The 12,213-nt window shown below is 66.6% G+C and overlaps 1 protein-coding gene across 3 annotated transcripts; it reads right to left on the bottom strand.

The window, feature by feature from the left end:
• Positions 1 to 86: 86 nt before the first annotated feature.
• Positions 87 to 11,852, bottom strand: DVL1 (dishevelled segment polarity protein 1). Of its 3 annotated transcripts, XM_032361702.1 has the most exons (16): positions 11,597 to 11,851; positions 6,929 to 6,998; positions 6,688 to 6,809; positions 6,359 to 6,462; positions 5,973 to 6,111; positions 5,064 to 5,157; positions 4,911 to 4,980; positions 4,679 to 4,818; positions 4,523 to 4,599; positions 4,214 to 4,281; positions 3,910 to 4,062; positions 3,156 to 3,287; positions 2,908 to 3,075; positions 2,624 to 2,830; positions 1,913 to 1,952; positions 1,284 to 1,396 (listed from the first exon to the last, which is right to left on the bottom strand). In XM_032361702.1, exons 1-15 carry the CDS (start codon positions 11,764 to 11,766, stop codon positions 1,942 to 1,944), a joined length of 1,725 nt encoding a protein of 574 aa, XP_032217593.1. In that variant the 5' UTR covers positions 11,767 to 11,851; the 3' UTR covers positions 1,284 to 1,396; positions 1,913 to 1,941. The 3 variants fall into 3 exon arrangements, with proteins under 3 accessions (XP_032217591.1, XP_032217592.1, XP_032217593.1); XM_032361700.1 differs by lacking the exon at positions 1,913 to 1,952 and having other exon boundaries at positions 87 to 1,396; positions 11,597 to 11,852; XM_032361701.1 differs by lacking the exon at positions 1,913 to 1,952 and having other exon boundaries at positions 87 to 1,396; positions 3,985 to 4,062.
• Between the last annotated feature and the right edge of the window lie 361 nt (positions 11,853 to 12,213).

Below are 12,213 nucleotides of genomic sequence, written 5' to 3'. Positions count from 1 at the left end.
CAGGCCCTGGGGAGGCTGGACAAGCCTCCACACTCCAGCCTTCTAAGGTACCCCGGAGAAGAGAAGAGACACAGACCACACATCCGTCCCATAAAATTAAATGCTTTTTAGTCTTTAAAATAGCATTTACACAGAAGCAGCTCTATTAACTATCTGGACGGACACTCCGACTTGATACAGTATCTACAGCGCAGATGTGTGCAGGCCAGAAACGCCAGGAAGGAAGCGGCGTGAGAGGGTGGGCAGCCACCCGAGGGCAGCAAGGAGGAGCGGGCTGGCTACCCCCTCTTCCCCACACTCTGCCCCTGCAGCAGCTGTGTGCATCTGGGCCCCTTGCCCCTCAGGGTCACATCCCCACCACCACCAGCCAAAACACGTCCCCCTCCCATCTACCCCCTCGCCAACCCTCCCACTTTCAGATGGGACCTGTGTCCCTGCATTCAGTCTGAGACCCGGTGGGGGCGGGGTGCTGGCCACCACCTCCCCCAGAGCACACAGGCCAGGCAATAAATAAATAAATTAGATCCCTACCCTGGGCATCCACAGAGGAGCCTGGGGGCTCTGATTCCACCTTCAAGAAAGGCCAACCCAGCCCAGGCAAGAGTGGTGGGGCCTGTGATTTGAGCAAAGAGGGGGTGCAGGCCCACTAGCCACTCCTCAGCTTAGTCTGGGGCTCTGTGCACCGCTCTTTAGGCAAGTGGGGGGTCTCTGAGGCACACCCCAACGGCACAGGGTCTGTACGGACACAAGCTGCTCCAAATAGGAATGGACGGACTGCTGAACTCAGATCATGGTGGTCTGGGCTGCCGTCAGCCCCTCGCCCAGCCTGCTCCCACTCTGTCCAGGCCTGGGCCCCTGACATGGCCCCTTGCGTGCATGGAAGCACAGGCTGGCCTGACCCAGGACAGCCACCAATAAGGCAAGCTCACACGAGCCCCAGAGACAATGCCCTCCTGCAAGACCACCGGCTCCCCCACCTCGGGGCCGAGCTGAAGGCACTCTCTCAGTCACATGATGTCAACAAAAAATTCACAGGGGTTTCCCATGGCCTTCTGGAAGGACTGGCGGCTGCCTGTCAGCTCTGGGGGAACAGCAGCCAGCTCCCGGACAGGTGGCCCCCCTGGTGGCCCCCCCACCACTGAGTAAGCCTTTGTTAAGGGATACAGTGGGGGTAGCCCCGGGGCAGCAGCCGAGGCCTGGCTGTGTGGGCTGCTGCCCCGGCTGAGCTGGCTAGCCGGACGCTCCCGCCAGCTGCCACCACCGACCCCACTCGGCGCCGTGTGGTCCGACTCGCTGCCACTGCCCCCGGCTCCAGCCGCCCGGCGCTCCTTCTCACGGCCCAGTGCCCGCCGGCTGCTCCCGCCGGCGCTCCGGGTGGACCCGCTGCTTTTGCTTCCTGGAGTCAAGGACAGGGGACAGGAATGAGATGCTCAGTGTCATGCCACATCACTGCCAGGGTGACCGGCCATTGCCAGGGAGACCAGGGACAGAACCTGATGGTCTCAAGCAGGGTGGGTGTGGGAGGGGGCAGCCATGCAGACAGGAGAGCAGGGCTGGCCCCACTCAGAGAAGCAAGAGCAGCAGCAGCAGCAGGCCAGGGGGGGGGGGGGCAGGGCGAGCAGACGCAGGCAGGCAGGGACACTCTGGGGCCAGCTCAGTGCCCCCCATCTCACCCCAATGCCTGATCTTGCAGCTGAGAGCCTGAGGCCCAAGTGAGGCCCTGTGTGCCCGGTGCTCCCGTTGGCCATCCTGGGCCCCCCACCCCCAAGACCCACCTTCCGTCCAGCCCCAAGGCCCTGGCCAGTTGCTCAGCTCAGCCCCCGTCCTGGGCTCCCAGGAAGAGCGGGGACCCTGAGAAGGCCAACTGGCCGGGAACATGCCGAGAGGGACGCCGGGCGGGACCCTGGCTTACCGGCCCGGAGGGTCCACTCCGCTAGTCCTTCAGTCTAAGGCTTGCTCAGCACAAAGCAAGGGATAGCACGAGTTACACAGTGGGCCCAGCCCGGACACCCGTTCCCGCCTGCGGCGTGTGCCACCACCAGCTGGGCCTGTCCAGGATCTGCAGGCGCCCGGCACCGGCCTCCTCTGGGCCACCGCTGCCCTCTGACCTGCTCTCCTCTCCCCCTCCCTGTCTGCCTCTACCAGGCTGACTGCCTGACCTCTGTCCCCTGGCTCCAGTGACACCAACAGCCTCAGGCCACTCCTCTAACAAGCCCCCTCCTCAGGGACACCCCTGAGCTTCCTGCTCAGCTCTCCACACATCCTAGGGTGGGTCCCCAGTTGTCTGCGGGACTGTCCACCTCTGGCTCCAGGCCAGGTTGCAGGTGCTGGGGGCAGGTGTCTGTTCTCCATCACGTCCTGGGACCTCTCTGCCGTCCTTCCCCAGCCCATCTCCTGGCCTTTTGCTTCTGCTGCACCTGGAACATCAGCACCTCCACAACACACAGCCCCCAAGTCTGCAGAGTTCTCCCCATCCTGAACCACTCACCCCTTCCAGAAGTAGCTCACCCAGGGCCTCAGCACAGAGCAGGGAGGAGCGCACGGGGCAGGGGGGCGGGCACACACGGCAGAGCCAGGCGGCAGGGACAGTGGGGAGCTGGGCACCCAGCATGCTGGCTCTCACCTTCGCTCTGCTGACTTCCTGCGCTGCCGCTACCATAGCTGAAGCCAGGGTCCTGGTACGCAGGTGGGAAGCAGGGCGGGGGGCCCGGGTACTGGTAGGGGTAGCCCTGACCCAGGGGCCACGGGGCGGCCGAATGGGGCAGGGGGGCCAGCGTGTCCTGATCCGAGGCCCCGCTGGAGCCGCTGTTGAGGTTCAGGGCTGCGAGATCTGGCGGGAGGGGTGGGTGGGTGAGGGCAGTGTGGGTGGGCCCTCGCGGGACCCCCGGCCCGCAGCCCCCCACTCACTGCTGCACAAGTCCCCGAAGACGTAGTAGCACTGCTCCGAGAAGGTGATCTTGTTGACCGTGTGCCGCAGGAAGCCCCGCTTCAGCATGCTGCTGGCGTACTTGCGAGCCTCGCGCCGCTCCTTGAAGCCCTCCACGTGCGTGTACAGCCAGTCCACCACGTCCGCCCCTGACCCGGAGCGCACGTCAGGGCCCAGAGCCTGGGGCCCCGGCCCACCCGCCTGGAGCCAGCCCCGTGGCACCCCTCACCGATGACGGCGTTGGCGATGGTGATCTTGAGCCACATGCGGTCTCGGATCTCCAGGCCTGAGTCTGGCAGCTGCATGACGCGCACCACGGCGCCCATGTCACTCTTCACCGTCAGAGGCGTCTCCTCCAGTTCTGCAAGGCACAGCCCCTGCCTTCAGCCCTGAGCAGCCAATGGCAGGGAGGGCTGGGATGGGCCGTGGGGCCAGCTGTGGGGACCGCGCTCTGGGTCGGGTCTGTGGTCACAGAACCCGGGCCGTGAGGCTATCCAGCGACTGTGGGCTCCAATCCCACCACAGCACAGACCCTCACAGGGGCGGGGAGCAAGGGGGGTCAGGTCTTTGTCCCCTACCCCTGCAGATGCTTCGTCAGGATCTTGGGCCCAAACCCAGGTGAGGCCACGCCCCCACTCCACCCCTGCCCCCCCCTCCCCCCCGCAGACCAGAGCCCCACAGGGAGAGGCCTCCGCGCCCCCCACTCCGCGCTCGCAGGGCTGTTAGTCGTGTTAGCTGCAGGAAAGCCAGGTGGGGGCCAGGCGCAAGCCCTGCCTCTGCTCTCCGGGGGTGCCCAGGGCTGGCCTGACCCCTCCAGGCATCTTTCAACCCCACCACATGGCCACCCAGCTGGAAGGAGGGCATGCGTGAGGGCAAACAGACACGTGTCAGCCGCCACCGCCCACGCATAGGCCCTCCGCTGCAACAGTGCTGGGTGGGCGCCCTGGGGCCTCAGGTCCCTGCTCCCCTGAGCTGCCACTTACGTGGAGCGCCGGGCACAGAGCTGGTTAGTGAGGAGGAGCTGGTGCGTGTGACGGCACTGGAGCAGGGGCTCGTACCATAGCGTGGCAGGGCTCCGGTCAGCGCCGCCGTGTGGGACAGCCAGGCGGCGGGGTCGATGGGCCGTACCGGGTCAGCTGGGTGGCCGCCGTGTGGTAATGGACGGACGGACAGACAGACGGATGGATGGCAGCACACGATGGAGCACAGAGGCACAGAGGAGAGGACCTTCAGGCTGGGCAGGCGCCCTCACCCCCCCTCCCGTAGCAGCCCTGCTGGATCACTCACCCCTCGGGATGGTGAAGTAGCTCCGGGGGGTTGGGTCCCAGCACTTGGCCACCGTGAGGCTGATGGGCCTGTGGGGTGCAGCGGGTCACACAGGCGAAGCTGCAGGGGCCCCAGTCACGCCCCCGCCCAGCCCTCCACCTCACCCCGTCTGGGACACGACCTCCCGCAGCACCCCTCCACCTCACCCCGTCTGGGACACGACCTCCCGCCCACCGCTCCACCTCACCCCGTCTGGGACACGACCTCCCGCCCACCGCTCCACCTCACCCCGTCTGGGACACGACCTCCCGCAGCGCCCCTCCACCTCACCCCGTCTGGGACACGACCTCCCGCAGCACCCGCACGGCGTCGTCGTTGCTCATGTTCTCGAAGTTGATGTCGTTGACCTGGGGGGTGACGGGTTCAGCGCGGTGGCTCGGCGAGCTGGCCTCGCGGCACCCCCAGCTCCTCCCTGCCGCCCCATACCTGCAGCAGCATGTCCCCCGGCTCGATGCGCCCGTCGGCCGCCACGGCCCCGCCCTTCATGATGGAGCCGATGTAGATGCCGCCGTCGCCCCGCTCGTTGCTCTGGCCCACGATGCTGATACCCAGGAAGTGGTGCCTCTCTGCAGGGGCGAGGGGTGAGCAGGCGCCCCCTGAGGGGGGCAGCCCCGCCAGGGGACCCAGCACCCTGCGGGGGACCCCAAGAAGGCCTCACCCATGTTGAGAGTGACGGTGATGATGTTCAGGGACATGGTGGAGTCTGTGATGCTGCTGAAGGAAGAAGCCTGCAGGGCGACCCAAGTGAGGGCCGGGGGGCAGAGGCTTCATGGGGTGCCCCCCGCCCCACCCCGGCCCGGCCACCACCTACCCGGTCCGCCTGCCGCAGGCGCTGCTTCCGCCGCCTCCGCTTGTGCTTCCGGATGAGCCGCGAGGACGTGCTCTGCTCCGTGGAGCTGCTCAGGCTGGGGCAGGGGAGGGGCGGGGAGGTTAGGGGCCTGGCCCAGGACTGCAAGGCAGGGGCGGGGTGGGAGACAGGACGCCCCCAGCCGGGTCTGCCTAGGACGAGCTGGGGTAGAGTCTGCCCAGGATTAGGCTCCGCTCCGGTGTGGACACGGCCCCACCCACGTGACCCGTCCGGGCTCCGCACCTCCGTGCGGCACCACCCAGGCAAGACGAACACACAAACGCTGGGGAAGCCAGTGCACGCGAGCACCCACACGTCCGTGTATAGATACACGCCTGGAATCGCACACCCCCCACGCATGTGCACACATGCTGTTACACATCTGCACACCCACATGCGACAGGACTGTGCACGTGCCTGCTCACACACCCATGCAGGCACACGCATTACACACACACAGGCATGCTTGTGCACACCTGGGATATGCTTGCACACACATCCGGATGCACCCACCCACGCACACCTGTAACACCCGTGCACACATCTGCATGCACACACACCCACATGCACACACCCACCTGTAACGCCCGTGCACGCAGACCCACGCACACCTGTAACACCCGCACACACACATCCATGTGCACACACACCTGTAACACCCACACACGTATATCTGCGTGCACACACACCCACACACACCTACAGCACCTGCACACACACCCGCATGCACACACCCACGGACACCTGTAACACCCGCACATGTACATCCATGTGCACACACACCTGTAACACCCACACACGTATATCTGCGTGCACACACACCCACGCGCACCTACAGCACCTACACACACCCGCATGCACACACCCACGCACCGGCTTGTGTTGTCATCCTCATCAGAGTCGATGAAGCTGCTGGACTCGAGTTCGCTGCTCAGCACCGCAGAGGCACTGTCGGGGGGCAGCCCCAGGTCTCGCCGCCGGTCCCCCCTTGGGTGCCCATTGGTCCGGGCAACTGTGGGGACAGCAAGTAGGGGAGCTGGCCATGGAGTTCCCTATGTGGCCTTAAGCACCAACTGACCTGGGAGCCCGCCAGGTGACAGTGGGGCTGCTGGCGGGGGGAGTATCCCTGGGGTCCTGGGCAGACAGGCCTAGGACCTCCACTCTTGGACCCCCATTGGTTTGGGGGCACTACTGGGAGGAGGCAGGGTCGTAGGGTGCACCACGGGGTCCTGGTCATGTCTCGGGTGCGGCTTCGTTACCTTCCTCACGGTTCCGCCGTCGGGCTCGCTCCCGCCGGTGGCTGACCAGAGACTCCGTGCCGGTCTCATTGTCCATCCCGTCACGGCTGCTGGCTATGTTGGGGCTGTGCCCACCAGAGAGGGTGGGCTGGGGCAGTCGGCGCTGCGACACCCTCCCGGCTCCTTCCCTCCCACCCACCCACACACCTGCCCAGACTGGGCCTTCCTGCCCGCCCCTCCTCCACCGACCGCGGGTCCCTGCTTGGTCGCCTCTTCCCCTGACAGGCCTGGTAGGCAGCAGGCCCCTCAGGACCACCAGGCTCAGACCCCCCGCCCCGCCCCGTCCTTACTGGAAAGAGGGTGGCCGGGAGTCCCCGATGCCGCCCGTTCTCTCAAGAGGTGGGGGCCGGTCTGTGTGGCCATCCGTGCTCTGAGACCCGGCATCTGAGTGTGCGCCCTCGGCAAGGACCAGCTGCGGAGGACAGCCACGGCTCAGGGATACCCGCCAGCCTGCCCCCCACCCACATGGGTTCAGCCCAGCCCAGCCCCCTCCCTAGCCAACACCCTTCTGCCAACATCCCACGGACTCACCCAGGAGACCACTCGGCCGTTGAAGCAGGGCAGCTTGGCGTTATCATCAGAGATCTCCTCCTTCACGACCCTGTGGGCAGACAGTGCTGTGAGACCACGCGCGGGAGGGCTGGCTCCCACCAGCGGGCTCTGCAGGAAGACGCCCCCACACTCTCAGCCAGGGCGCGTGCCAGCCCAGGCTGTCCAGCCACATGCCCAGACGTCAGTCTGTGTGGATGCCCCTGCTGCAGCAATCTGATCTGGGGACCTGTGGACACCTCCCAGGGCCCAGGTCAGAAGGAGGTCCAAGCTCCCGACCCTCGAGGGGCAGAGGGTCACCTCGTCACCCCTATAATGCAAGCGTCTGCCCTGCTCTGTGTTTCTGTGCCCAGGGAATGTGGCTGCACGACAGCGGGGCTCTATCTGGCTTCTTCTGGCTTCTGGTCACCTCCTCACCCCCCCAGAGCCAGCCCCGCCCCAGAACAGGGCCTGATTCGCAACAGGCCTCAATACAGACATGAGGATAAGCAGACCCCACGAGCACAGGCAGGCCGCGAGAGGAGGGCACTCAGACCTGAACGTGCACATGGAGGGCAGGCCACCGCCCGCCCGGCCCGTCCCCCTGGCCGTGGAGACAGAAGCAGACCCCACTCTCTGCAACAGCCCAACTCAAGTCCTGCAAAGACAGCCAGGCACAGGCCGCTGGGCCCACTGAGAAGTCCCAGCCTCAGAGGCCCGCAACCAGCCCCTGGCCTGGTGGTGTGGGGGTGGGGACGGTACCCAGGCAGGACACAGAAAGCCAAAGCAATGCTAACGGGGTGGTAAGCCAGCGACACTGGGGTCAGCCACAGGTGGGGCATAGGGTCAGCTGTCAGATCCAAAGGGCTGAGGAAAGCAGCAGCCAGCATGCTTCCCAAGGGCCGTGCGGTGGGGCAGGCAAGGGTTATGGCCCAGATGCAGCCCACACTGTGGTCTCCTTGAGCCCCAGGGATCAGGGCAGGCAGGGCCAGGCCTGCAGCAGGAGGCACCCCAACGCCCTACCCTCCTCGAGCCCAGCCCTGCCCAACACAGTGGGATTTCCACATCGGGGACTCGGGCCCAGTAGAAAAACAGGAGCCAGGAGAACAGGCAGGAAGCAGCCTTGTGACCGGTTGAGCCTGGACACCGGGACTCTGCCAGTCCTGGGCAACAACAGGTGGCAGGAGGCCTCCACGGGGTGGGCACGCCACACTCCTCCAAGGGAGCGAGGCCCAGGTCCACCACCCACCATTCAGGCCCCAGGAGACAGGAGAGACAGGGCCAGCCAGGGCCGGAGGGGGCACCCTGCCAGTATCCCGCAGCAACCCTGACACACCCCTCTGCATGCCAGCCATGCAGGGAGCAGAGAGGCGGGCGGGAGGCAGGACGAGAAGACCCTGCATCTGCTGCTCCAACCAACGCAGGCATCACAGCTGAACAGAACAAGCCCCCCGGGGAGCCTGGGACCCAGCCCGGGACTCAGCTGAGGTCCCCCAAGAGGGGGCCACCAGAAGAAGACCTAAGGGGGCCTAGCTGGGGCTCTGCCAGCTGCAGCCAACAGACAGCCGTGCAGCCAGCCCTCCTGGGGCCCAGCAGGCTGAGAGCACGGGCTGAGAGTGAAAGCAGCAGCCGAGACTCGGGAAGGATGTGGCTCCTGTTCCACGGCCCAGGTGGCCCAACTTCCCCTGCCACTGCCAAGCCCCTGCCCTTTCTGATTCACCCCAGGGCCAGCAGATGAGCTGCCAGCCCTCACTGCACAGAGCCTGCCTGGCTCCCCCAGCGGCCGATGGCCCACCTGGCCAGGGCCTCCAGGTGACCAATCACCCAGGGCTGCCCGAGCCTCTGTGCCCCCCACCCCTGCATAAATGAGCCCCCAGAGCCCAGAGTCCCTGCTCCCCTGCCAGAGGAACCCAAGTCCCCCAGCCCAGCGCGACAGGACATCCCGCCTTCCACCTGGAGCAGCCGGGGTGGGGGGGCACCAAGGCCCCCACCCAGTTAGGCCAAAACAGCCAGCAGGTGGGGGTGGTGCCAGAGCCTCCAGGAGAAGGGCACAGGTGCCTTCCTCAGGATGCACGATGCTGCCCACCACTGCCCAGCATAATCTCTGGGAGCTCCAGGCAGAGCCAAGGGCAGGGGAGGCCTCAGTGGAGCCTAGGGGAAATGCCTCCCAACAGCTCTGGGGCTCCCTCCCTGGCCAGGCCTCACCAGGGGGAAAAGGAGACCTCGGAAACAGTCTCTGCTGACCCTCGGGGCGCCCGCCCAGGGGCACACACCCCCCCGCTGGCACCACACCCCCAACCTCAAAATTCCTGGCGAGATCCCAGTTAGCCTCAAACTTGTGGCTGTCCGGCCCCGCCCGCCACCCCCGCAGACTCGCCCTGGCAAGGAATCTGCCCAGAGCAGGGCCCTTAGAGCCAAGCACAGCCACAGGGGGACCCCCAGAGCTCCCAGAGGCCACAGCATGCCATAGGCCAACCCTTGCCTATCTTCAGAGGCACAAGGTGCCCCCACGAAACTCCTGCCACAGAGCAGGAAGATGGCAGAGCAAGCTCATACGCGACAGAGGAGATCTCAAAGAGAGCCCCCCCATGCCCCCACAAGTCAGGGATCCTCAGCTCCCACTGTGCCTCTGGCTGCCCCTTCCCCCCCAACCCCCCCGCCTCCTGACCCTAGAGCTCCCCCAGGCCGTGGCCCTGCAAGCTCCAGGACAAGGGGATCACGGTCCTCTATACCCTGCCATACGTGCCAAGGGTGCCTCTCTGGACCCTCCCAACACCACTGGGGGCGCTGAGCCCAGATGGACCGGCTGCAGAGGGCAGAGTGGGCCCTCGCCCAGGGAGGCTGGGTCAGGCCCAGTCCCCACCCGCTGCCCCGCCACCCACAGACAGAGGGCTTCAGAGACCAGAGCTCCTGGCCCAGAGATGGAAGTACCCGGGCGGCTGCCAGGCAGATAAGCTAGGTGCCAAGTCTATCCAGGCCTGGAATCAGCAAGGCAGCCCTGATAGCAAGGAACTCCAACCTCTGCCTCACATCAAAAAGCCCCAGACTCCTCCCTGTGCCACCGCCCGCCAGAGCCAAAGCTTGGCACCTCTGGGTCAGCCCACCATAGCCCCAGGGACCTTCCCCAGCTTTGCTGTGACCTGCATGGGAAAAATGGGAGGTAGGCACAGGACCCCCCACTCACTCAGCCAAAGATGGGAGTGGGACCCGGCGCAGAGCAGGTGGCCAGGGCCACACCTCAGACTCCCCTTTCCCTTACTAAGTGGCCAACCATGGCTGGGAATAGAGGCTCGGGGAACTCAAGGCCTGGCCTACAGTGGGATGGTAGGCTGGGGCAGGAGGCCCAGGCTCACCAGGGTGGTCCTCACAGCCCCTGATCTGAGACTACCCCTCTCATGGTGGGGCCACTGCCCAGCCCACCCAGGGTGGCCGAGAATGCACGCTCCCTCTCTGCCCCTCCCCAGTAGCAGTGGTTAGCAAGAAAGTCTAATTGTCCAAACTTCCCTCAGGCCTCCCAGAGAACTGCTGAATGGCCCCCGCTTGACCTGACCTGGGGCTGCCCACGGTCCATGCAAACCAGAGAATCCAGGAAATGGCCTCAATGTCAAAGTCCCGAGACACACTCACACACAAGGACACAGGCTGCCTGAGGGCGGCCAGGCACACCTGCTCAGCCCATGAGGCCTCTAAGTACCCCACCCTCCCCCAGCATTGCTGAGCTGGGGACTCAAGTTACCCACGGCTCTGCTGGGTCAGGCCTCAGACAGAGCTTCAAGCGTACAGCCGGCCTCCTGCTCACCATCCCAGAGGCCCTGCCTAGTGCAAGCGGGAAGTCCCCTCAGCCAAGACAGCCACCACTAGGGCTGGACATGGGGACATTGACCCAGAGGCTTCTGGTGTCAGCAGATGATCCAGGCTGCTCCCAGGAACCCAAGTACTGTGTGGCTCAACAAGCACAGAAGCCCAACAGAGAGCGCCCTTCAGGCGGGGGGGGGGGGGTGGGGGGGGGGTGGGGGGGGGGGGTGGGGGGGGGGGGGGGGGGTGGGGGGTGACAACCCTTATCCTCAACCTCTGCTTTACCCTCAGGACCCTGGAGGAGGGATCCAGGGGGAGGCTCTCTTGAGCCTCTGGAAACTTCCGCAGACTTCTACAGACAAATCTGTGCTCACTAGAGATCACCTCTCTTCCCGTGCTAATTACAGGGGACCCACTGGGCAGCTAGGACCCTGCCCTCATCCCTTCCTTCCCCTGCTGACATTCCTCTGACCCCAGGCCCCAGGAATCACAAGCCCTTCAGGTCAGCCCTATAAGCACCTGCCCTCCACAGAAGGGGGCAGGGGGACCCTGAGTCTGACAAGTGCCAAGCTCACCCTGGGGCACGGACCTTGACCACCGGCAAGTCAACACACTCAGCCACGCAGGCCCCGGCCCAGAGCGCGCGGAGAAAGGAGGACCCCCGTCTCCCCACCGCCCAGCGCTCCCAGGCTCCTGGGCAGGCAGCCAGGGCCCCAGGCGTCCCCAGCTCAGGGCACAGCCAGGCTGGACGCGCGGCACCCCCGGGGAGCGGAGGCACGGCGCCCGGTCACAGTCCCAAGACTCCCCGAGGCCCTGCCCCGGCGCGGACAGGTGCGGACACCCGTCCCCGCGCACAGGCCCCCACGGCCCACTGACCCGAAGTCCTGGTCCATGGACTTGAAGAAGAATTTGTAAGCGTGCACGGGCCGGTTGCTGAGCACGTTCTTGAAGTCGGCCAGCGTGACGCGCTCGGGCGCCACGGGCAGCTTGACCAGGTACGGCGTCTCCTCCTCGTCCATGTGATAGATGATCTTGGTCTCCGCCATGGCGCGGCGGCGGCGCGGGGCCCGCGCGGCGCTCCCGGCCCGGCCCGGGGCTCGGACGCCGGCGCCTCCCCGCTGCCGGCCTGCGCCCCGCCCGCCCGCCCGCCCGCCGCTCCCGGCCCGGCCGCTCCCAGGCCCCCGGCGCCCCGCCCGGCCGCCCCGGCCCCACCCGCCCCGCCGGCCCCGACTCCGCGCGCGCCCCGGCTGCTGCCCCGCGGCCCGCGGCCGCCCATCCGCCCCGGCCCGGGGACGCAGGCAGGGAGGGCGCGCGAGGCCCGGCCGCGTCCGCGCGCCCCGCCGCCGCCGCCGCCGCCGCCGCCGCCGCCCCCTCGGGCCGCGCAGTTAAAGGGACCGCCGGCCCCGGGCCTAAGCGCGCCCGCCGGGGGGCGCCCGAGAGCGGGCGGGGCCTGACGTCACCGGGCCGCTGGCGGCGCGGCGCGGGGCGGGGCT

The sequence above is a fragment of the Mustela erminea genome, chromosome 10 (assembly GCF_009829155.1).
Source record: "Mustela erminea isolate mMusErm1 chromosome 10, mMusErm1.Pri, whole genome shotgun sequence".
NCBI classification, from domain to species: Eukaryota; Metazoa; Chordata; class Mammalia; order Carnivora; family Mustelidae; genus Mustela; species Mustela erminea.
This window is presented reverse-complemented; position numbering and strand designations above follow the sequence as displayed.